This window comes from Denticeps clupeoides, chromosome 10 (genome assembly GCF_900700375.1).
Source record: "Denticeps clupeoides chromosome 10, fDenClu1.1, whole genome shotgun sequence".
Taxonomy (NCBI): Eukaryota; Metazoa; Chordata; class Actinopteri; order Clupeiformes; family Denticipitidae; genus Denticeps; species Denticeps clupeoides.
In genome coordinates this window covers 12425362-12449567 of record NC_041716.1, presented here as the reverse complement: position 1 = coordinate 12449567, position 24206 = coordinate 12425362, and the positions used below count along the sequence as shown (strand labels likewise).

Sequence of the window (24206 nt, the reverse complement as noted above, 5' to 3'; positions counted from 1 at the left end):
ATAGAAAGAATTAATAAAGCGGCAATGTTTATGAATGTCATGATGTCGTGATGAATGTTATGATGTTCTCTGTTAATTTGGGAGTGTAGGCAATTACCGCTGAAGAAGGATGATTCGGGTCGTGTGAGGAGTCAGCTGATTGGAAGAAATCCCACGGTGGTCATGTGCTCTCTCAGCCCCACCACCCCTTGGTGGAATATTTACCACAGGTAATCGGATACCTTGGCAGTTCCCCCAGTTCCCAACAACTCCGCTGTGCATTTGTGTGCGTTTTATTGCAAAAACACATTAAGAGGATCACGTGTGACCATGAGACAGAGTCTCTAAAAATGATCCAATTTCCAAGTATCGCTGTGGTAACGGATAACATTGAGAATGAGCCGTTCAATAGCAAGTGTGAAAAGAGGTGAGCCTCTTTAGAATAGCATGTCTATTTCGGGGGGGCCGTGGGCCTGACACGCTACACCTCTGTTGGGGGTCATGGGCGTCATGGTGGAAAGAAGGGTTGCGTGTATTACGTGATCAGAAACGCGGCTCTATTTATAGCCAATCACAGGGGCCGGTGCGGCGCTGCATTGCTCACAGCACAAGGTCGGGCTACAGAGGGCGAAGTGGGCCACTCTGCACACACAGAGGTGAAGCGCTGCAGCTCTCGTCTGGTCTGTGGCGGTAGGTCCATACACACGTACGCTCATGTCTGTGCCTGTGTACGTTTTAAAGATAAAAGCATCTGGATTAGACTGTCAGAGTATGCATGCATTGTGAAATTTAGACATGGCATGACCTTTTTTTAATGTTTTATTTATTATGAGTTAATGATAGTAAATAAAAAAATCTTTAAAAATGATTTTCTTTTCTCTGTGCATCCGACTGGAATTGGCCTGTAGATCACATAATGCTTTAGAGAGAGGGTGGTAATAACATTAAAATGATTGTGATCAACAGTGTTTAGGGAGAATATGCATTATGTCAGATTGTTAGATCATGTAGATGGACATCTGTATTGAGGGAAAACCTATGTCAGACAGGACAGCTCATTATTCTCAGTTTCAGTCATTATTCCCCAGGACAGTTGCTATTTAGCTATACTTCAAATAGTTTTTCGAAACATGATAATCAACACCATATTGTATTTAATGTTCGTTTTAAAACGAACAGCTAAAAAATGTTTTACAGTGTGTAATGGTTTAAACCTGTTGTTCCAAAAATGTTCACTAATGCATTGTACATGACGATTCTTAAGTTGCATTAAAACAATACATCTTTATTTGCTGTATGTGCATCTAGTTGAACATGTAAACATGATAAACACAGATTGCAAGATATTATTCTTAAAAGGTGCAATATGTAAGCATGTGATCTCATTACTTTAACGTTTGCTGTTACAGGTGGACCTTGTCTCATCATGGATGATTTTGAGTACAGTGTGCACATCTCTGACCGTGACTGGGACTCCTTTTTCCAGGAATGTGAGGAGTGCAACCTCCTACCACCGTCGCTTGCTGGCCCCGATGACTCCGGCATGAGCGACATTGACGACGTGATGTCCCGCGTCCCCCGCAGAGTGTTTGTCGACCCAGAGTTCATTGACGGCCCCCCTGACTTTGAGGGCTCGCCGGTGGACCTCTACCTGAGTGAACACGGCCTCTGCAGCCCAGAGCAGGTGCTGTCTGGCAGCGAGGACGATGTGCATCTGGAGACGGTGAACATGTTCTTCGAGAGGCTCAGGAGTGTCTCTGGGGCAGCAGCAGGTAAAAAGGCCAGTGCTACAGAGGTTGGAGCCCATCTCCAAACAGAAAATCCATGTGGTGCTGACCATAATCATACAGACAGTGATTCTGTAGACCTGGTGGTCAGAGAGGAAGATGCCATGACATCCCATAACACTGCCACAAATGACACAAAGTGGATGCCTACCCAGATAAAATCACCTGACCTTGGAAACAGAACAGATTTAGCAGGAAGGCCTGTTGAAACAGCAACAGAGCCGTGGAGCGAAATGGCCAATCAGCAGTCTCCCTCTGCGTCCCACAGGAGGAAGAAAAAGAGACGGAAAAGGATGAGCACGGAACCTGTGGACTCAGGCCATTGTTATGAAGGTCAGCTGAGTGAGTCAGACACTGAGAGGTTCAATCACAGGACAGAAATGGACAGGAACGCTTCAGGAGGGGCTGCAAAAATGGCTGATGCTAGTGTTACTTCAAAGACTGACAGCTCTTTTGATCATTTGCCAGTACACACCAACTCTCTGCCTGGTACAGACCGTGTCCGTCAGTCAACAGGGTTATTGGCAGAGGAAGAAGGTCTAGATTATCCAAAATCTGAGCCAGAAAATTGTCACTGTCCAACCGATGTGAATGTTGACCAGGACAAGTGTCTGACTTTGTCTCATAACAAATTCATGGATGCTGTGGCACAATCTGAACTCAAAGCAGCTACGGGATCAGATGCCACTACGCCATTTCCCAGTAACAGAGATAATGTGACACATCATTTACAGCCAATCAGCAGCATTCCTTTGGAAGCTGACTTGAGGCCATCTGACCCTTTAACCGCTCATCTCTGTTCAAATACAAAAGGATCAGACCCAGATCCTGGGGAGGGACTCCAGGACCAGGAAATCCGGACAGCAACCTGTGCAGGGATGGGCAGCAGTGGTGGCAACACTGAAGACAGCCATCCAGACACAGTGACAACAACCGTCAAATCTGCAAGAGCAGAAGACTCAGACAAGAAAGATGAGATGGTACCGGCTCTGAATGTTACTTGTGAAGGGGTATATAGCATTGATCTTAAAGTGGAGTTGGACATGGCATGGATCTCCGACAATGTTGATATTATTACCAGTGTACCACAAACACAGGAGAACCCCCCACATATGCAAATTCACAAACAACCTATGACCTCCAGTGACATTTTGCCACTGTCAAAGACTGAAGTGCAACCTACAGAAAGTCCATCTTCTACTAACGAACAGCCATCTGAAGGGAGAGATTATACTGCCATTGATAGTCCAGTGGAAATCACTGAGGACAAGTCACAGAGTGCAGTAAATGACAATGGTACAGTTTCTGCCGAAAAAGTTCCTAAAGCTGAACAAATACATCGGAGGGTTCATATGTCTGATGTGAGTTTAGAAACTGAAATTTCAGATGAAGAACCTTCTAAAACTCCAGAGTCTCTCATTGAATCAGAGGCTGACTCAACATGTGATTTTTCTGAGGGACAGAAACATTTGGACGCTACAAATCTGGAGGAAATGAAGGAATCAAAGGAAAACCGCATGCCTAATTCACCAGAGTCCATGAGAGAAGATGATCCAGAGCATGAAAATTCTGAGGCTTTGACTGAAACCAAGCCAACCATACATGCAATTTCATCGTTCTGGAGTGAAATGGAAAAGCTGACCATCAATGATATCCTGCGTCTGCGTCTGGTCAGCAACAACCCGCATCCCAGCGTCCTCATGCAGCCAGAGGAGGTCTTGGCTGAAACCTCTGACACTGCCGACTCAGGATATTTCACTCACCTAGATGACTCCAAGCCTGACAGATCCAGTGGTGACATGTCTGCCATCTCTGATTTTGATGAAGAGCTCTTGCAAATCCAGAATCATGAAAGCTCCAAGCAAGAGGAGAAGTGTGCTGAGGCTACCAGCTTGGGGGATGTAATCTGGGAGAGTGATTCAGACCCGGTTCTTGTAGGAGATGAAATGGAAGATGTGGTGATAGTGGCCTCTGAAACAGGAAAACTGATGCCTCATTTTGCAGACACCACTGCCCATGAGTGCTTCAGAAAGATGTACAAGAACATTAGTGTGCAGAACCTACAAGTTCTGGAGGCACAACCCCTAAGAAAGATACTGAGAAATGCTTCTATAAACTCTCTTCAATCACTGGAAGAGAAAGACAGAAGAAGAAGTAGAGATCCTTTCTACCATTTAGATCCACCATCACCAGATAGTTCCTCTGATGATGAGCAATCAGAAGGCTACAGCTTCTCTTTTTCTGAGATCGTTGAATTCCTCTTTAGTGGAGATGAACCTCAATCTGACCCAGAAAGCACTGAAAACACAACCTCCCCTTATATCAGTGGAACATCTATTCCTGAGACCTATGATCATTTCTTCTCAGAGTTTGAGAATAGAAATTTCTTCTTTCCACTGACAGAAGACTCTATGGGAGTGTCATCAATGGAGACAGTTCCCATTTTCTCCTGTTCTCGTTCAATTAACCAGAACCTTCAGTTCCCTGAGGCATACGATTACTTCTTCCCTGACTCTCCTGGTCAGTCTGATGAGGAGGAAGAAGAATGTGACTCCCCACCACTCCATGTGGTTACTCGGTACAACCTCAAGAGGTCTGAGCCCATCTGCACTCCAACTGCTGAAGATGCAGCATCTCATCCTGACATGTATGAGCATTTCTACAATGACGTGGACTCGGGAGACCTGTTCTGGACCAACCTGCTGTCTTTACGGAGGGCGCTACGTTCCAGCTATGTGGATGCCAGCGCACAAGAAGATACACAAGCACTCGTGCCAGTCAGCCGGAGAAAAAACATTTTCAGAAGGACAATTCAGCCAGTCAGTGTTTTGGGTTTCCAGGACAAGCCCTTTCCTGACCCACTCCTTGACGACCTGGAGATCCGCGTCTTCAAGAAGATGTCTGAACGGCAGATTGTGCAAAGGGAAATGCAGTCAGCTGTTGCAGATCCCCGTAAGTCACACACTCTTCAACTGGACAATTTTCGGAATCAGAACGGCTATATTGCCATTGAAACAATTTCATTCACCTAATTTGTCCTGCTTTTAATGCTCCAGTATCTCTTGCCTGATGGCAGCAGTTGGAACAGGTCATGATCTGGATGTGAGGAGTCCTTTATGATCCTTTGTGATTTTCCAATAATTTCAAAGTCCTGATTTTCCGATGATTCTCCTGTTTGTTAAGGAGCATGACTATTGGATAGTCCTGGTTTTTATTTTCAGTTGTCTAGCTGACCAAGAAATCTGTTAAATTCCCTGGATGCATTTGTCAAGTCCTGTAAATTTCAACAACCTACAAATACCACATTCGTGAAAAGAAACTAGCCAACAGTCGTTCTTGCAAACAGGTTCTTTTCGGCATGTAGACCAACACCTTCTGACTCTCAGTTGACTGACATGGTTCAGGTGTCCATGACACTGACTTTAGCACGTAGTAACTGTGAGGGCAGCCATCCTGCCAGAGGAATGGCTGTACGTGGGAATCCGTTCTTCACTTTGGCCAACCTTTCCTGCCATGTGCCAGGAATAATTGCCATTCCATACTCTGAGGTGTGGATGTTCTTGTGGTTGACCAAGTACATTCCCAGGCTGCTTCCACGTGTACATGGCATGCCTGTTTGGCCAGTTCTTTGATTGTACCTCTACCTCACCTGCACACCAAAACGTCTTGGCTGGGAGCCTCATCACACTAGTTTTCCATGGCCCACTGTGACAGGACACCATTGACATTTCATGTCTTGTGACGGAAATGAGACGAGACATAACATAAATGCTGGTCATGAGATGATCATGTAAATTAGTTGATGAATAAAAACAAGACTAAATGTGGTTTTAAAAAACCCATACTATACTATACTATACTATACTATACTAAATGTCTAAGAACTATACTAAATTGTCTATTCAATGACGAAAAAAGACTAGACATTATTTCCTTTTGTTTATATGCATTACTATTATTATGGATTATTTCTGTTTCTTGGGTCTCCTATCTGGTTGCACAGATGATGTTGCCTCAGTCCCCATTCGTGTCATAATTTATATTCCAGAATATTTGTGGTGGATTAGCAGATGGCTGGGAAAAAAATATCTTTTGATCAGCTTCCTTTACTGGGTTAAATAGAATTGCATTGCAAATAAAGGGACTAAAATAGTTGACTAAAGATGGACTAAAATAGTAATGAATAATTATGACTGAAATAAGACTAAAATGCTCAGACTTTTAGTTGACTGAAATTTGACTAGACTAAAATGAGTATGGACATAACTAAGATTAATAAAAACTAATTATAAATCTATCACTTTTTATGCTCTTCTCTCCCTCTAATGGACATTTTTGAAGCAGATTCGTCTTGCTCCTTTTTAGGTCTGGATGTCCCGCTCCTCCCTCTCAGACAGTCAGACATGTGCCTGGTTTGCATTGCATTTGCCTCATGGGTGCTGAAGTCTGCTAACTCTGAAGCAGCAGACGCATGGAAAGCTGGTGAGTGTTCCGTAAAGGTCAGGACGGCATTCCTGATGCGTTGTTCAATTGTAAGAATTTCTGACCTTGGACAAAGAAGGTGACACTGTGTCTGTTTTTTTTTTGCAGTTCTCCTGGCCAACATAAGTGCACTGTCTGCCATTCGATACCTACGGAGAAAGGCTAAGCAGGAGGTCCATGGAACAAAACTGTTTCCTCAAATTCTGCCTGCACAGCCGTGAGCTCTGAGCTGTGAGGATACAGCATGTCTCATTGAGCCTCCTCTACGTGTTGAATACGGTGACCACTGAGAGTTATGAGATGACCAAAGGGAATGATGTGTTGTAATGTCGTACTCTGTGAAAGACAAAAGGTGATAAGTGGGTGATCTGTATGATTGTCAAGGAAAGTGTAACAATGAGTGTGGTGCAAAGTGGTGTGCAGTGGCACAATAACGACTTCTGAATGTTAAACATATAAAATCAAAATAGTGTTTATGGGTCCTGTCATTCAACATAATACGATTAACATGATTTATGAATGTAAGACTGAGAATAAAATGGTTATTTGATCATTGCAAGCATTATATAAATATCACCCCCCCCCCCCCAAATAATTACCTTCCGAATTTTACCCCTAATAAGTTAATTAAGTTTATTTAGCTCAATTAATATATTTTATTTTCATTTTGTTTGTATTTTCCTTTTGGTATGTCTCTGCTGGAGATTGTCTAGTTGTCCAGTAGAGGGCAGTATTAGGTCTCCATACTGAGCCTCCTTACTTCCTAGGAAGTGTAAACATGTATTTTCTCTCGTTTTAGTGCTGTTTTGTCGAAGTCATACTCAATAAAAACACGTTCAAGCATTGTACAAACAGGCAAAAATGGGATGAATTATTGGGAAAATATGCCTCCTCGACTCTTTTTTTGGGCAGAGTTTTGCAACATTTACCAACAGAGGGCGACACAAGCCCAAGTCTTCGGCTCTCATTGACTCACTATTCATGAGCGCTGAGTCCGGGTCGTGGCTGCCGGAGACAATACTTTACTTTACTTTATTTTACAGACGCTTTTATCCAAAGCGACTCACAGGAGGAAGACACCAGTAATTCTCGTTCGATTTCTATAGATTTTGAGTTTACAAAAACTAAGAGCCCTGATAAGGCCTAACTTGTCAGCAAAGAGCATGCCAGGAGATTAAGTGCTAGACGAAGAAAAAAAATTATATATATATACACACAGGGAGTGCAGAATTATTAGGCAAGTTGTATTTTTGAGGAATAATTTTATTATTGAACAACAAGCATGTTCTCAATGAACCCAAAAAACTCATTAATATCAAAGCTGAATGTTTTTGGGAGTAGTTTTTAGTTTGTTTTTATTTTTAGCTATTTTAGGGGGATATCTGTGTGTGGAGGTGACTATTACTGTGCATAATTATTAGGCAACTTAACAAAAAAACAAATATATACCCATTTCAATTATTTATTTTTACCAGTGAAACCAATATAACATCTCCACATTCACAAATATACATTTCTACACCTTATATATACACACCTTTCTTTGCAAGGACACTCAAAAGCCTGCCATCCATGGATTCTGTCAGTGTTTTGATGTGTTCACCATCAACATTGCGTGCAGCAGCAACCACAGCCTCCCAGACACTGTTCAGAGAGGTGTACTGTTTTCCCTCCTTGTAAATCTCACATTAATGATGGACCACAGGTTCTCAATGGAGTTCAGATCAGGTGAACAAGAAGGCCATGTCATTAGTTTTTCTTCTTTTATACCCTTTCTTGCCAGCCACGCTGTGGAGTACTTGGACGCGTGTGATGGAGCATTGTCCTGCATGAAAATCATGTTTTTCTTGAAGGATGCAGACTTCTTCCTGTACCACTGCTTGAAGAAGGTGTCTTCCAGAAACTGGCAGTAGGACTGAGAGTTGAGCTTGATGCCATCCTCAACCCGAAAAGGCCCCACAAGCTCATCTTTGATACCAGCCCAAATCAGTACTCCACCTCCACCTTGCTGGCGTCTGAGTCAGACTGGAGCTCTCTGCCCTTTACCAATCCAGCCACGGGCCCATCAAGACTCACTCTCATTTCATCAGTCCATAAAACCTTAGAAAAATCAGTCTTGAGATATTTCTTGGCCCAGTCTTGACGTTTCAGCTTGTGTGTCTTGTTCAGTGGTGGTCGTCTTTCAGCCTTTCTTACCTTGGCCATGTCTCTGAGTATTGCACATCTTGTGCTTTTGGGCACTCCAGTGATGTTGCAGCTCTGAAATATGGCCAAACTGGTGGCAAGTGGCATCTTGGCAGCTGCACGCTTGACTTTTCTCAATTCATGGGCAGTTATTTTGCGCCTTGGTTTTTCCACACGCTTCTTGCGACCCTGTTGACTATTTTGAATGAAATGCTTGATTGTTCGATGATCACGCTTCAGAAGCTTTGCAATTTTAAGAGTGCGGCATCCCTCTGCAAGATATCTCACTATTTTTGACTTTTCTGAGCCTGTCAAGTCCTTCTTTTGACCCATTTTGCCAAAGGAAAGGAAGTTGCCTAATAATTATGCACACCTGATATAGGGTGTTGATGTCATTAGACCACACCCCTTCTCATTACAGAGATGCACATCACCTAATATGCTTAATTGGTAGTAGGCTTTCGAGCCTATACAGCTTGGAGTAAGACAACATGCATGAAGAGGATGATGTGGACTCATTTGCCTAATAATTCTGCACTCCCTGTATATATATATTTTGTATTATTTTGTGCAGTGTTTATGCATGTGCGTGTGTAAGTGTTAGATTCGTCTGAAATACTTTTTGAATAAGAGGGTTTTCAACTGCTTCTTAAAGGTGGTGTAGGCTAGTTGAATGGAGCAGAGCAAGTTGTTCCACCAGCCAGGGACAACAAAGGAGAACAGAGTTGATTGGGATCGGGGAACCCATGAAGAGGGAATTTTCAGTATCGTTTCATTTGCAGATCTGAGAGGGCATGCAGGAGTGTATCTGGCTAGTAGTGTGTTGATATAGGAGGTGGCACTTCCATTTACAGCCCTGTAGGCATCATCAAGGATTTGAACTCAATGCGATCTGCTACCGGCAGCCAGTGGAGAGCGGTGAGAAGAGGTGTAACATGGGTGTATTTTGGCTGATTAAAGATGAGACGGGCTGCCGTATTATGGACCATCTGGAGTGGTTTTATGGTGACTGCAGAGGCTCCAGCCAGGAGAGAGTTACAATAGTCGAGTTTGGAGATGACCATTGCCTGGACGAGGAGCGAATGTTGTAGAGTACACCCATAACTGCGGTCAGTTTAGAGTTGCCAATCCCCCTAGTGTTTATGCCTTTGGAGGACATGGAGGAAACCTGCACCAACCAGGCGAGAACATGCAAACTCCACACACACAAGGTCTGGGCCGGGATTCAAACTCACAACCCCGTTTTTTAGTGTATCAATAGTTTTAATTGCTCATTCTTTCCACTTCACAGGAGTCCGAGAGTCAATGAACATGGGTCATTGGTTTAAATATGTTTATTTAATAAAATAATAAAAATAAATAAAGATCATAACAAACAAATAAAAAAAAAAACAGCCACACTTCCACACACTTGAAATACCTTTCCCCAACATTTTTACACACAGTTGCAATGCGCTGTAAACATTTTGCAATGTAAAGGCTGAGTTTGATATGAAATAAAAGGAATGCACTGTAGCCGAGAACGACATGAAGACCATCCATTAGATTATATAAAATGCATCGAATCAAAAAGCTCAGTGTCAGCAGGTCATGAATATTTTTAATCCAACGACAAACATAAAAACTTAATGCGAGAGCAATAAAAGACAGTGAAAAACCAAAGAAAAAGTCAAGCCCTCAGTAATTCTATTTACATGATGTACACGGTGGAACAGTGGCTTGGGTCTACATGTGCTTCAGTGGTTTTTCGATGGCCTCTGTCGAGAGGGACCGAGACGGATGTTTGCTCTCTGACAGCCTGCGTGTTGAGGGACTCGGATTAGCCTGCTATGTCCACAAGTCCAGACGGGTGAATGCCCATTGTTCTTCTTTTACGACCATCTCTGCCGTGTTGCCACGGCGCCGAGGCCCGGAGCAGCGAACTCCAGTTCCGCAGTTCGGTGGGGAAGGATCCTGGAGCGGGGCTGTATCATTCCGCTAGCGCTGTCATATTCCCAAATGTTGTCGTAGTCCACTTCCTGGTCGTCCGGTTCAGCGGGACGCAGATAACTGTTGTCGTCTGCGTGGCGAGGAAATGGGAAAAAAACCAGTCAGCCCCCACCTAACCGCACCGTCAGCCAATATGACTGAGCTGTGACAAGCAACGTCATGCCTTGTACCGTGACAGACGCACAGGCAAGTCTGAGCATGAAACATTTTTTCCATGTAACAACATCGATTCAAGTGCGACGAAATCAATAAAACATAAAGAACCTACTTGCTGATTAACTGCAAAAAAAAAAAAAAACGAGCAATTGTACTAGTTGCTGCCACACCCAACACTTCCCAGCTTGTCACGCGCTGCGTGTAAAGGTCAGTCTAAAACCATCCTGTGCGTGGTGTGTCTTCGACGGGGTAATGCACCCGTGCGAGGAATTAAAACCCGAGAGCTACGACACCGGCCTGTCATGGCAGAGTGGCAAATAAGAACATAAGACAGCTACAGACAAGGAGGACACTGGCCCTGCTGGGCGTGTCTAATTAATAATTAAAAAGTTACTAAAAATGCATCTCGCTGTGATTTAAGGTATTCTAGAACATGCTAAGCAGGCCATGTAAACAATAGCTAAAAACTATTTGGATGTACAGCATCTGGGCTGTTAGAGCCTTGTCAGGTCACCCCTTGGTCTGCTTTGAAGAAGACTTCGCCTCTCCAAGTAGGTCAAAAAATATAAAAAATTTTTTTAAAAATATTAAGAAGCAATTATCAGTTTTAACTGCCAAGCACGTCGTACATTTTGCTCTACTGCACTTCTGTGGCGCTTGATTGTAATAACGTGTGAGTGACATTCTTACCTGGCAAATAGCTGTATGTGATCTGCTCAGCGTCCGTAGCGAGACGGGACGGGAAGATGTCCTGTGGAGGTCCAGAAATACGGCAAGTTAGCCCACAGGTTAATATCACTGGCAGGTCAAAGGCAGCCCTGTTACAAAGCGGCTGGGAGCTCACTTGTGTTAGGCGACCGTGTTGCGGCCCAGGCAAGAGCTTTAGCCTGGAGACGGCGTCAGCCCGCCGTTCCGATGCCCAGTCCGGGGCTTGAATGTCCTGGTCCTGCACCAGGCTGTTTCTGTTCTTTCTGCCTGGGGGAGGTGCCTTCAGCACCAGGGGTGGGCACTGCTGCTCCGCGCAGCTCTGCCAGGACTGCTGCTGGATGGGCGAGAGACGGATATTTACTCTATTTTAAATACCTTATAATAATGCATTCACTGTAATGGCTGCATTTCACACTCTTCTCTCCACCACCGTAAGTTAGACACTGTGGATGGTGTCCAACAGACCTGAAGGTTTATACTGAACACTTTCTTATCATCCACTGATGTTAAGTGGCTTTTAATGATCACAATAGTGAACAAAGCAGCCATGAAGGTACAAATACTAAATATGCTATGTATTTGTGCTTGACTACATTTTTATCCAAATATTAATTAATATTGTTTACAGATATATTATCTTTGTGTGTTACGTAAGTTTAAAAAAGAAATGACAATATTTTATATATGTGTCCCAACTTTAGAATTGCTGTATCGTAAACACATCACTCGCTTAGTCTCTCAGCAAGCCTCTTAATTATGCAAGTGCGTTAATCAATTAGTAATTTAGACTGCTGGGACTTTCCGAGGCCTCTGAACCAGGGGTAAAGCGAGAGGGAAGATTTGGTATCCTGAGCCGCTTACCTCCAGCTTCATGTGGCTCCCGGGGAGGTGCTGCACCCCAGGCGTGCTGGGGTCGTCGTAGAGAGGCGAGAGGGGCTTGCGGGAGGAGTACATGTCAGAGTGGCGCTGGGTGTTTAAGTGGGGGTACCTGAGAGAGCTCTGAGGGGTGCTCCAGCTGTTCGACTGCAGAGAGAGAGCGAGTTTGTAAGTGAAACGTGTGTCATGTTTCCGATTCGTTTCATGTCCGGTCAGTGTGGAACCGCGGCTTACCTTAATAAGAGGAGCTTTTTCAACATGCTGGACGGGGCCGCTGCGCATGGCTGATGTGTAAGGCGTACTGTAAATGGGGGACAGAGGGCCCTCAGATGACGCGTGAGAGGAGCGCAGGGAGGAAGAGCCAGGCCGGGACAGCGGTCGGAGCTCTGGGTGTGGTCTGCCGTGCGATGACATGCTGTTGGTACGACTGCCAAGCCCCATAAGCGACTGCACTTCCATGGAGGGAGGCCGACTGGAGGCAAACTGCATGCAAACAAGATGCATGAGATATAATATTACGTATGCAAAATTAATTACATGACGGTTCACTACAGAAGAAGCAGTGAAAAAGCCTTCCAATTGGACCTTATCTCAGCAAGTGAAAAGGCACTAGCCCCTGGCACCGTGTTACACCGAGCTACATCAAAGGCTGATGTGAGGTGGTCAGGTCAGAGTGCTAGCTAAGGAGGCAGTTTATTACAGATTATGTTCGCAGACCGATTACCGGAAGGCCGTAACCATGCCGACTGCTGTGGATGTGAACCCACAAAGGGCTGCACGGGCAGAGGGAAAGTGTGGTAAAACAATATCTAATAACGATAATATTTCGGTTTAAAAATGAGAATAACTGCACATGTTGAGGAGCCACACTCTGAGAGTAAGGACCAGTTCACTATCAGGCCCTGCACCCCTCCACGCAGATCTACTCCTGCAAAACAAACACCGCCATGCCTCCACAGATAAGGAAAGAGAGAACCTCTTTATATCCGCACAGACGTTTTTGCACACACGTTGCGGGCTTCAGCACATTTTCCAAGACTTTGGTGCACGTGGTGCATTAGCTGTGAAACTCACACAGAGGGGTTCGGTGTAGCCGGGAGACAGGGGGTTGTCCTCGATGTGAGGAACCTGCAGCTCGCGGGACCCCCGGCCACTGTGAGACTGCCTGACAGAGCTGGTCCTGCTGCGGCTGTTGTTGCTCCACCTGTCCAGTTCTGGAGCCTGGTGAGGACATGACTGTGAGTCCCACGTCCAATCAGAACGGAAGAAACAACAGGTGCCACAGCAGCAGCGTACCTCTCTCTGCGTTGGGGTGTAGATGATGTCATAGACAGGTGGAGGGGGGATGAGAATTGGCACGTCCGATGATTTGAAATGCTGAATCCAGTCATGAAACTCGGCCCTGTCCAGGCATGTCACGATGATGGGGTTGATCAGCTTGCCTGGCAACCGAAGCAACAAGTGTGAGAGTGTTGTAGCGCCCGCGGCGGAAAAATCAGCCAACGTTTGCTAAAATAGAGCCGAGGAAGGAGATACGGTGTTAAAGCACGGCACAGAGCTCTCTATCGCTCACATCATACCTTCAATCATGAACGTGTTGGGCTTGACGTCCTGGCAGGGGGTCGTCACGGTGATCATGTTGAGAGGGAGTTTCCCCTGCAATTTTAAGACCCATGGACGTTAAAAACGTGGCTTGTGGACATATTTATGTGTTCGTAACGTTATATAATATAGAAAATATAAATATTATATATTTAACACGTTTATATTCCCAAAATGTGTTATAATGTTTCTAATTTGTTTATTTTAAGAGTACGGTATGGGAGTTACCTTGTAGAACAGGCGATGGTTCTCTTCAGAGAGGAAGATCATCGTGTCTGGATACATGACCAGCAATCTGTCGCTCTGTTCCTACAGGGGGAGCGCAGGAAGGTCAGACAACATATTTAAACACACCCCCACCGGCCCAGTCTGCAAAACTGCTTCATTCATGACGCACAGGTCATACTACACCACATCCTACACACGCAGCGTGCAGAGCAGACAGGTTCCACAGGCTTCCCTGCACAGTGGGTGCAAGCTGGACTGCTTTCTGGGGTTCTAGTTTATTTAACAGAGCCGGAATGTTTAGAAAAAGGTGTGTTGTAAAGGCAAATCCCTCTGTACACACCCTGTGCACAAGCGATGACACCCCTATCTCATCCTCAGAATTGCTGTAGTAGTGGGGGTGGTAGTAGCCTAGTGGGTAACACACTCAACTATGAACCAAAAGACCCAGGTTCAAACTCCACTTACTACCATTATGTCCCTGAGTAAGACACTTAACACTGAGTGTCTCCGGGGGGGGGGAGGGGACTGTCCCTGTAACTACTGATTGTAAGTCGCTCTGGATAAGGGCGTCTGATAAATGGCGTAAATGTGAATGTAAATGCTGTAGAGCTGCAGTATATAGAATTTCACCTTCATGCTCCTTTAAGAAATAAGCACAAAGTACATGGTGATTCTCTTATCGCTTCTCTTATTAGTCCCTCCCCCACAGGTGCAGCGGTGATACACACATAGGGCTGTCAGCACACTGACGTAAATAGGAATTGCACAACAGCAATGAGACGGCCGAGTAAAGGGATTGACAGTCATCTGTCTTTTTCCAAGTTTAATGACATGTCTGGCTGGCTATAATTTCACATGGAATCACACCTGACGTACCTTACACCATGTAAGAATCAAAAGTACCACAGAGGCGTGCTCACCTGGCAGGGCAGGTGCTGCAGCTTGACCTTGGTCACGTAGACGATGGGTCCCAGGCTCTCCCTCTGCGACCCCTCCCATTCGTAGATGGGCTCATTGCTGATGGAGTTCCTCAGCTCCTCTCCACCCTCACCACCCTCTTCACCACACTGAGATCAAAGAAGAAGATCACGACACGTTACTCGATAAAAAGACAACAATTCATTCTAATACCGCATTATACAACGTGTCCCGAAATCCATGGAGAAGTATCCTTTAATTATAGGATCTGGTTTTCACCCGTTTTTGTTTTGTGACATCAGCCGTTGCAACATACGTGGGTGTGGAGGCCGATCACCTCTCATTCAGAGGTGGCTTTGTTGACCATAATTCCGACCAAATCATCGCACACCTCAGCTGACCTGTATTACTCACCCCAGCCATAACCGGACACTTCCTGCTAACGTACCGGGCCCAGGAAGTGAGAGGCCGGTTTTGCCCGTTTATGACTGTGCGTGTGTCAGGTACGGGTGGGAGGGGCTTACCTTGGTCTCCGTGTACGACCCGGGTGCTATCGGCGTTCCTCCATTCACTTCGATCTGCTGCTTCAGCAGGCTGAACCAATTTTCCATGTCCTTCTGACTTGTGCAGTAGACAATGATGCTGTTCAGACTAACACCTGCAGGTGTCAAAAAAAGTACAAAAAGATTAATAGGGGTTTTCAACTAATGTTCTTTCTTGAAGAATCTTTTTTTCTTCTGCTCAGATGATTATCCTACACTTATCAGAGCTGAGAATGTGTCCGGAAACTCCCCTTTATCCCAGTGACATTCCTCCGCTATCAGCGCAGATATCTGGCCGGTCCTGCCCAGTGCTGCCATTGCCGGTAAACTCTTACGCTGCTGTGAGTCTGTTATCTTTCGCGCAGGAATGCTGGGCCGCTCGCCTGGGCTCTGTCATGCCGCTCTTAATTTTAGATGCTGACGGTGCCTACCCCTCACACTAACATTTTTTCCCACAGTAAAATAGGAAAAAGTGAAAGCCAATACTCATGGACAGGCTGTAAATATCTCTTGGGAGCACCCCGTTTGGCAATTTGTTTATTTCTGTTACAGTAGGGAAGCGTTGTGTTACTATAATGACATATTGTCTACTGTCCAGTAATTAGCTGCAATTGTTTTGGAGAATTAGTTTATTTTTATTCATATTTTGGTATATTCTATCTGCCATGTTCACACTATTATTATCTTTTTAACACTGTTTAAAAGTACTGAACATGATTTCGTTTTACAGGGCACAATTACAACAAAGACTAATTTAATTGAACTGAATAATAATAATATTATTATTGGTAGTTGTGACATTGGTATTTTACTATATTTGCCCAGATACTAGGTTTTTTTAAAAATGGTCTTCTTATCCATAATTTTCTTTCCCTCCTGGAATATAGATTTCCTTAAAGACAGGAGATCGGACCCAGGTTGAGGAATGAGCAATAGCTTGACCCCAAGATGGGTAGAGGAGAGGGGGATGAAAAGCCTCCCAGGCCAACAGCTGAATGAGGTCAGCCGCACCTGTCATGTGACAAGGAGGGCTCTGAGAGGGTCACCCCTATTTGACACCAAGCAAATGGAGGCAGGAAGGGCCGAGGTCAGAGGTCACTCCTGAAAGCTCCGAAACACCACAAACACAGGTTGAAAAATTGTATGTTAGGGGGACTTTTGTGTTGAATATTTTCCAGTACAATTATGGCTCCGACTTGGGTTTCGTCATTGATGGTTCAAGATGTCTAAAAAAACTTGAACCAAAAGTACCATCAGCTCCAGCTGTTAATACATGTTTTTGTTGTCAGTAAAATCCGTTGTGCGCCTTTGTGTAGAGAAACGCACAGTTTATCACTGGTGGTGAGGTGAGGTGGTTGTGTAATATAAGAAAGACCCAGAACACCCTGACAATATTTACTTCAGGGAACGAGAAAAAAAGAGCTCAGGGTTGAGATCCGCTTTATCAGTGGCATCAATACAAACTGCCCTCATGCGCAGAGTACTTACCGCTTATCTGGAACGCAAATTCCTGTGGTTGGTTGTAGTTACTCTGGAGCTTGCTGATAGTGATCTCTTTTAGTGGAAGAGTGCCCTGGGTTCAACAAAAATAAGATACAATTTTATTATCGGCCACAATGGACTTTTGTAACTGTGCATAGTGCATAATAATTATAGTTATTAGTATTAGTTATTAGTATGGGTCCTTTATGGTTGTTCCTGTGCACACACAACACTCATTTCATGTTGCACTCGTCCTTGTGCAAGAGGGATTTGTCGAAGCCACAGTCGATGCTGAAACAGGGCTTTGATGGTTACCGACGTGCAATAAAGACAGTGATTAATGTCTAATGACTCTGCTGCCGCGAAGGGGAAGCCAGTGTTTACAGTCGGCATGGAAATGTGTATGAGGCTGTACATGTTACGTCATGATTACTGGAACATTCCACGTCAGTCATAATTGTGTGATTTGTCGCAGGTTTGGCACAAAAGCGCTGTGTGCGTGTGTGTTTTACGGACGGGGACGTTCTCACCTGGTAGGTGAGACTGCAGGTGTTGGACACAAAGTGGAGGTGTGTCTGAAAGAGGTCGAGGAAACAGTCATGGACATCCTGAGGGAAAGAGAGGAACATTTTGAACCGATTGTGCAGCATCACTCCCCATTCACAACCGCAGCGGATGCATGAAATATGTTCTTGTGGGCGAAACACGGCTGATTATGAATAAGCTTCCTCCGAGCGGAAGTGGTGTTCCCGGCTTTGTTCCAGGACCCCCCCCCCCGAGTTCTGACGTTGATTGATCGCGTACAGCTCACTTCCTGCAACCCTTGGACAAAATGCATTAAGTGAGCCCTCTTTGGACCTGCATTGCAACTGTACGTGTTGCAAAAACAACATTCCCCACCGGAGACTTCGCCCTCGCTTGTTTTCCTGCTCGCCTGCGCATTAAAAACGAGATGAATAAAAGAAGCGGTGGCCGCGTAGCGCCAGGCAGACAGCGGGTTCCCACGCCCCGCTGGCAGCGAAGGCTTCCATCTGCCGCTGGATCAGAGGCGGCCTTCCTGACGCGGCCTCGGAACACGGCGGCGTTTCACAACGCCTCCCGGCCCGGCGTGTTCAGACAGCCGCCGCGGCCTCGTCCCGAGATTAATCAGCTCGGCGACGTCACCTCAGAGCCCAGCGTTTCCCACGACTGAGCTGCCACATCCTGTGCGCTGCACCTGCTTGTTTGGGGGGTTTTCGGGCTTGCGTAGGGTAATTGGTTAACTGGGTGTAACTGGGTCAGATCTATAATCTATAATAATGCGGCCGATGCCGCAAGATCAGACTTACTGGACGGTGCAGGAATCGGAAGCGCACTTTCGAGCTGTGGATCAGACGGCCGTAGTTCTTCACGTTAACGCTGCTCTTCTTCCAGCCGCTGGCCGGGTCGTAGGGGAACGGAGGATCCCATTTCATGTTCTCGATCGTCTGCAGATCCTTCGGGGACATTTCCTGCAGGCAAACAAGGCCGCGAGTTAAGCCCACGATAAGCAGCGCTAATGGACCAGTTGACCACTGGCAAAGCGGATCAATGCAGAGGGTTCGATGTGTGCATACCTTCCATGGAGTGACTGTGGACAAAATATTGATGATACTGTTGGATTTCTCCTGGCCCTCCTGGGGATTCTTCTTACGGAACAATCTGCTGCTTTAAGGGGAATAAACAAGTCAGAACAAACTTAACAACTGTGCAATTTACCATAAACTACACAGTTGCACATGCACAGCCACTTTCTGGGACTTTACTGAACACTGTTGCTTTGCTTTTCCCCATCCTGTGGATATTCCTTCCTGTTCCTATTGTGCAAAGTGGTCAAAATATCCATTGTCAGATTTGTGGCGCCCAGCGACCCCCCCAACCCCTCGCTTCCTATTCAGACCCAGAGAACAGTGGAATTTATGTTTCAATCGTAACACTCGTGCAGTAAAATAAGGCCTCAGTGTCACCCTACATCATACATGACCCTCATCTATAATCATTACTGTCAGGCCCCAGTAATGAAGCCTTTCCTCCACGCCAGTGAGACAGGATGTCCTCTGCGGAGATCGACATCGTGCCACTGGCTTTATCTCTCGGGCCGCATTTGAATGCAATTAGCGTAACAATACGTGGGCCCATTCACACAGACAATAACACAGCGCCGCATCTGTGACATTCACCCTACCACTAAAAGACGGGAATTAGAAAAATGCCGGCTGCCATAGCAGGGCGGTGCTGTTTTATAGGCAGGTGATGCGCAGGTACATTCCTGCAGCATTCTGACGGCACTGGCACCGGCTTCATTGCACGGCCCGGAGGGAAACCGAAGGCCAACGGACAGAGCGCTGCACTCAGGAAGCGCAAACACAGCAGTTATTGTTCCTTGTGGGGGTAAAAAAAAGGAGATATTCACCTGCCCGCCCACTATAGTATGTGTGTGTGTGTGTGTTTTTTGAGCTCTTGGGGCGGGGGGCAGACACAGTTAGGTATCTACTGGACTTCAGTCCGTTGTTTCAGTTTGAAATTGTACTGCAGAGTTTAACAGACGGACGGTGAGTGTCCATTACAGTCCTGCTGATACCTAAAGGCGGGCACAATCTGGAATTCTGAATAAAAAGTTGTATGGATTAATAGCTCGCTTCCCAAATCTGTACAGAGAATATTTCGGCCACGCCTGTCTTTTCTTTATCACGTAATAACATCAGAAAGAGTGACAATGTACCGCTAAACACTGTGTCGGTTTGTAAGAAAGGGAAAACCTTTCACACAAATCTCTCCTGGTCATGGTCCGGGAGAGCGTTGCATATGTTAAAACCTCAACTTCAGAGCCAAACGTTCACTGAGTAAAGTCAACATGGAAAACTCAAAAAAGAATTCCCCTGCTGTCATCTTACCTGTTCCTACGGATGAAGCTCTTTCGAGAAAAGCTGAGGTTGCGCTCGGGGACGCAGGACATGCTGCTCCCCATGATGGCCCTGTGCGAGTGTTGTATTCCCCTCTGTCCCTCCGCGGTAATCCAAGCCTCGTCTGGGTGAGGCTGTAAGCGTGCGCTCAGAGTCCAGGCTGACACTGAATGGGGCAGACGGCTGCCGGCTGTATAACCTGCCCGAGGGGGTGTGTCAGTCGGAGGGGCGGGGCCTCCGAGGTGAAGTGTCAGCACAGGAGCCGGAGATGGGAGTGGGGAGTTGGCCTGTGTTGTTTTGTGTGTGGAGATATACCCCGAATTATTACAATTATTTCTTTCAGTTTTATTGGGTTAAAATGACTTTGTTCAAAGTCATGAACTGAACAGATATAGAGGAATGGGAAGGAGAGGGAGTGAAAGAAGGGGTGCTGGATTGCCCCCAGTTCACGCGTTGCGTGGGACTGCCCCGCTAAATTAATCCCAGCAACAAAGACAGGGGTCTGTCTGGTGTGGCATTTCACACCTTCCGCTGGCCAAATGGTGCTCATCTGAATGTTTGAAGAACCTCAGTTGAGTTTTGAAATGAGCAGGAGGAGTCCATCAGCTGGGCCTTACATGTCTGGACATGCTGATCAAAAAAGGGCACACCGTCCAACGTAGACTTGTTACTTCGCAATATACAAAGTTATGAAGCTTTTGTACGTTTTCTGTTTTCTTATGATCTTCGGTACCTTACTAAAACTTTCAATTTACCTGACAGAAATATATGCAATAATGGTTTTCACTTTTGAAACCACATAGAGTTCTAAAACCGCTTTACACATGGACCCCGAACCATGTCAGGATTTATTTACATACATTTAAAACGTAATTTTATGTAAATTCCCTAAGCCTCTTTTTACCAACTTCCATTGTACTACAGTGTTTGTTGTGAGGCCTCAAGTGGTTGCATGTCCGAGCCAGGTCCTGGCGTTTAGTTACGCAAACGTTCTGATAATGTTGTCAGACCAGTGGCCCTTCTAACGCTGATATAAAAGGTGCCACTGCATGAGCAGGATGTTGCATTGTATTTATTGTCTAGTAACTACATGTTTAACTATGGATGGCATACCAGATTCCCAGAGGAACTACCAAACCTAACCAAAGTGTGGCTTCTGCTCTGCCTGGGCCTGTGAGCAGCAAGACGTCTGTTTGCAGAGGTTGAAGATACCTTCTAATCAGATCACACAAGAGATACGGTGATATGATGAGATGTGATGATTGACATGAAGTGAAAAGCTAGAGCTGCTCTTTTATTTTGGTGGTTTGCAGGAATTTGGTGGTCGAGCCTGTTTTGTAAACGATACAACATTGTCAGCGATGCCATGACAATTATTTCGTTACTTCACACGATTCGTGTGGTTCCACAAAAAATGAAATGCATGTTAACAAGCGGCATGTTGGCGGTTGATCCAACCTGCTGAACCAGGATCTGGTGCTGGATTTGGCCCCAGGCTGTAAACCGCTGCTGTCCCTGTTCCTGGGTCCCCGAGTCAACCATGCAATGTGGTTAAAGTATTTATACACACTGCCGGTCAAACGTTTGGACACAACTACCCTGTGGTGGTTTATCGAGACTAAGCAGGAGGCCAAAGAAAAAGAATCCAATGCAAGAAACATTTTTTTGTAGCAAGAGAAAATAAAGTATGTTTGACGAAGCTGTTTTTTTTTCAGACTGCTCAGTTCACTATAGTTTTAATTATTGTCATCATTAAAAGTCGCTTCATGGGATGGTCATTAACATGAGTGGGTGTTCCGCATTAAACCTTCAGGACTTCAGATGCGGCAGAGAAGCCGACAGTGTGAAATGCTGCCATCACAGCATAAACTCCCTGCTTTAGAGAGACTCAAATGCTCAACTTTTTACATACGACTCTTAAAATAACTCTATGACCTTTTTAGCTATTATTTTGTATTACATTGTCCTGCGTCTTCAGTTTTGTTCTATACTGTAAAATGAATTAAAAAATGACCCATAACTGAGTAGCTCCTGTCAAAACAGCCACAAGCTCCTGTAAGAATCCAACATTGCAAAAGAGGTAGAAGGAATTTTGACTGTTTCTCCGAATGAAAAAATGCTTTCTGTTTCCTTGTAAGGTGGAATACTCTTGAAGAGGGGAAGAGGGCGAGTGCCTTGCGGGGTTGTGTTATGGAACGTGTGTGTGTGTGTGTGTGCGTGCTGACTCACCCTGCTGCTGCCTTCTGCCTTTTCCCAGTGACGGAAGTCAGGTCCCTGAGTAATTCTGGGGAATCTGTCTGGGAAAAATCGGCCTCTGCTCACCTGGGTATCTGTATGTCAGACGTCCGTTCAGACGGTTTCGACCGACTCACTTTGCCAGGAACTTCACATAATATTCACCACAGTCTTAAATCGTAAGAAATAACTTGTCACTTTCTCATTCACACTGGCTTTACGAAACACCGGCATTCGTTTAGTTGTTGTGATGTAATTAAAGTCTGGAGTTGTTTGTTCAGGAAGAACTAAATACCAGTGTTTGAAGGAAGGTAGTCGTGGCGAGATTACGTCAGGATTAGCGAAGCATTTGCCGCCCTTCAGTCTTACAAACACGTATTTATTCAGAGATTACATCGCACCAAATCGCACATTTTAAAGCAAAAGCTCTTAAAGGAAATTTGGATATATCCAAGTCACAAAGATGTGTGACTTGTGGTTTTATGGACGTTTTCACTGTATTAAAATGACTACTGTAATCTTACACTGGTTTAAATTGATGACAGTGCCCCTTGATGTCAGTCTTTCTTCATATTCGACACAGATTCATGATTCCAGCCTCTGAATCCCAGACTGGAGCAGCTCGGTCTGGTGTTCAGTCTGTTTTTACCATCATGGTACCATTTCACTAAATAATCTTAAATCATTCGATCACACAAGAAGCCAGAACCAACCTGGTTTATGCTATATAACATTTTTTTTTTTGTCATATTTGTTTGTCATATTTTTCTGTATTGTGAATGTAGTGCACTAGTAACTGTTTCAGTAAAACTGGACATCACAATCATATTGGTGAAAATGTTGCTTCTTTAGGTTCATTTCAGCTTACACTGGAAAAAAAAAAACGAAATCATTATCGCATTGTTGGCCATAATGCACAGGCTTAACTGAGGTGTTGTACTAAAAGTCTCGACAAACCAGTTCAGGGGGTCACATTGCATGGTTTTGATAGCGGAAGTCTCATTTGACTGGATAAATAAAGGGTTTAACGAGAAATGCGTCAAGTGTGAACAGCGCCGTCTTTGTGCCGCTTCCTCTTGAGTAAAAATCATTCAGCTCTAATGGCATGAGCTGGCCAAGACTGCCTATTTGCATGATATAATTTCATCCTTCTCACCTTGTTTTCTGCCTGTTGGTCCAACAATGGTTTTAAGTGATTTAGTTAAGTTAATGACACTCATTAAAAACCACCATCTTAATACCTCAGAGAATCTGGACACGTCATTTTTTAGTCTTGTTAACGACGCAGTGGAATCTGGTCATGAAGTGTAACTACCTCTTCAGCGTTGTGGCATTGTGTGTATAAAAGCTCTTTAAAAAACACCAGCTGAGAGAAAGGAAGCACGCCGGAAGAATGAGTGGCCAGAAACAACACCGCAGCAGCTTGGGGACTCTGGCCAGCACATTTTATACATCTGACTCCTGTTCCTGCACTAGTTTCGCATAAAACACTTTTCCTAATTAAAAACACGTGTTTAACACTCACCACTTCCCATCAGTTCATGAGAGTGACTTCATATACGGGCCTCTTGATTTCATTTCAGCTCATTCCAGTATGATCAAATTATACTTTATTATAGTGTAAAACTTCATAAGGCAGTGGTGGCCTAGCGGTTCAGGAAGCGGCCCGGTAATCTAAAGGTTGCTTGTTCCCCCAAGGTGCCACTGAGATCCCACACACTGCTCCCCGGGTGTCTGTCATGGCTGCCTACTGCTCACCAAGGGTGATGGTTAAAAGCAAAGGACACATTTCTCTGTGTCACCGTGTGCTGTGCCGCAGTGTATCACAATGACAATCACTTCACCTTCACTTTTCAAATATGCACCTATGATACAGTCTTTATCGTGGTATAGGAGCTGGAACCTATCCTGCGTCAATGGGACGCCTGCCCACAACAAGACAACTGGTATTACGGTATTATAGATTGTAAAACATGCCCGATGACAATATGATGAAGTCTCTGATGAATTGCAAAAACTGTGGCATTTAGGTGAAGTCTGTGATTTGGATTTCAGCTGTTTTCAGCAAGTAAAAGCTTGTAGGAAATTCAGCTTGTTCCTAGAAGTGCTACACTTGT

At 45.0% G+C, this 24206-nt stretch overlaps 2 protein-coding genes across 4 annotated transcripts; one reads left to right on the top strand and one right to left on the bottom strand.

Annotated features, from left to right (window-relative positions):
• Positions 1-584: 584 nt before the first annotated feature.
• On the top strand, positions 585-7032 carry perm1a (PPARGC1 and ESRR induced regulator, muscle 1a). Its single transcript, XM_028994111.1, has 4 exons — positions 585-669; positions 1389-4718; positions 6132-6248; positions 6357-7032. The coding sequence occupies exons 2-4, from the start codon at positions 1406-1408 to the stop codon at positions 6467-6469; spliced, it is 3543 nt and encodes a 1180-aa protein (XP_028849944.1). The 5' UTR covers positions 585-669; positions 1389-1405; the 3' UTR covers positions 6470-7032.
• Positions 7033-9833: 2801 nt separating this feature from the next.
• Positions 9834-20524, bottom strand: plekhn1 (pleckstrin homology domain containing, family N member 1). Of its 3 annotated transcripts, none has more exons than XM_028993784.1 (16): positions 19846-20524; positions 18529-18616; positions 18262-18423; positions 17464-17541; positions 16940-17024; positions 15434-15567; positions 14912-15058; positions 13992-14072; positions 13742-13817; positions 13458-13603; positions 13236-13382; positions 12396-12644; positions 12147-12308; positions 11422-11619; positions 11268-11328; positions 9834-10491 (listed from the first exon to the last, which is right to left on the bottom strand). In XM_028993784.1, exons 1-16 carry the CDS (start codon positions 19917-19919, stop codon positions 10304-10306), a joined length of 2076 nt encoding a protein of 691 aa, XP_028849617.1. In that variant the 5' UTR covers positions 19920-20524; the 3' UTR covers positions 9834-10303. The 3 variants fall into 3 exon arrangements, with proteins under 3 accessions (XP_028849617.1, XP_028849616.1, XP_028849615.1); XM_028993783.1 differs by having other exon boundaries at positions 11422-11616; positions 18529-18619; positions 19846-19919; XM_028993782.1 differs by having other exon boundaries at positions 9835-10491; positions 18529-18619; positions 19846-20518.
• Between the last annotated feature and the right edge of the window lie 3682 nt (positions 20525-24206).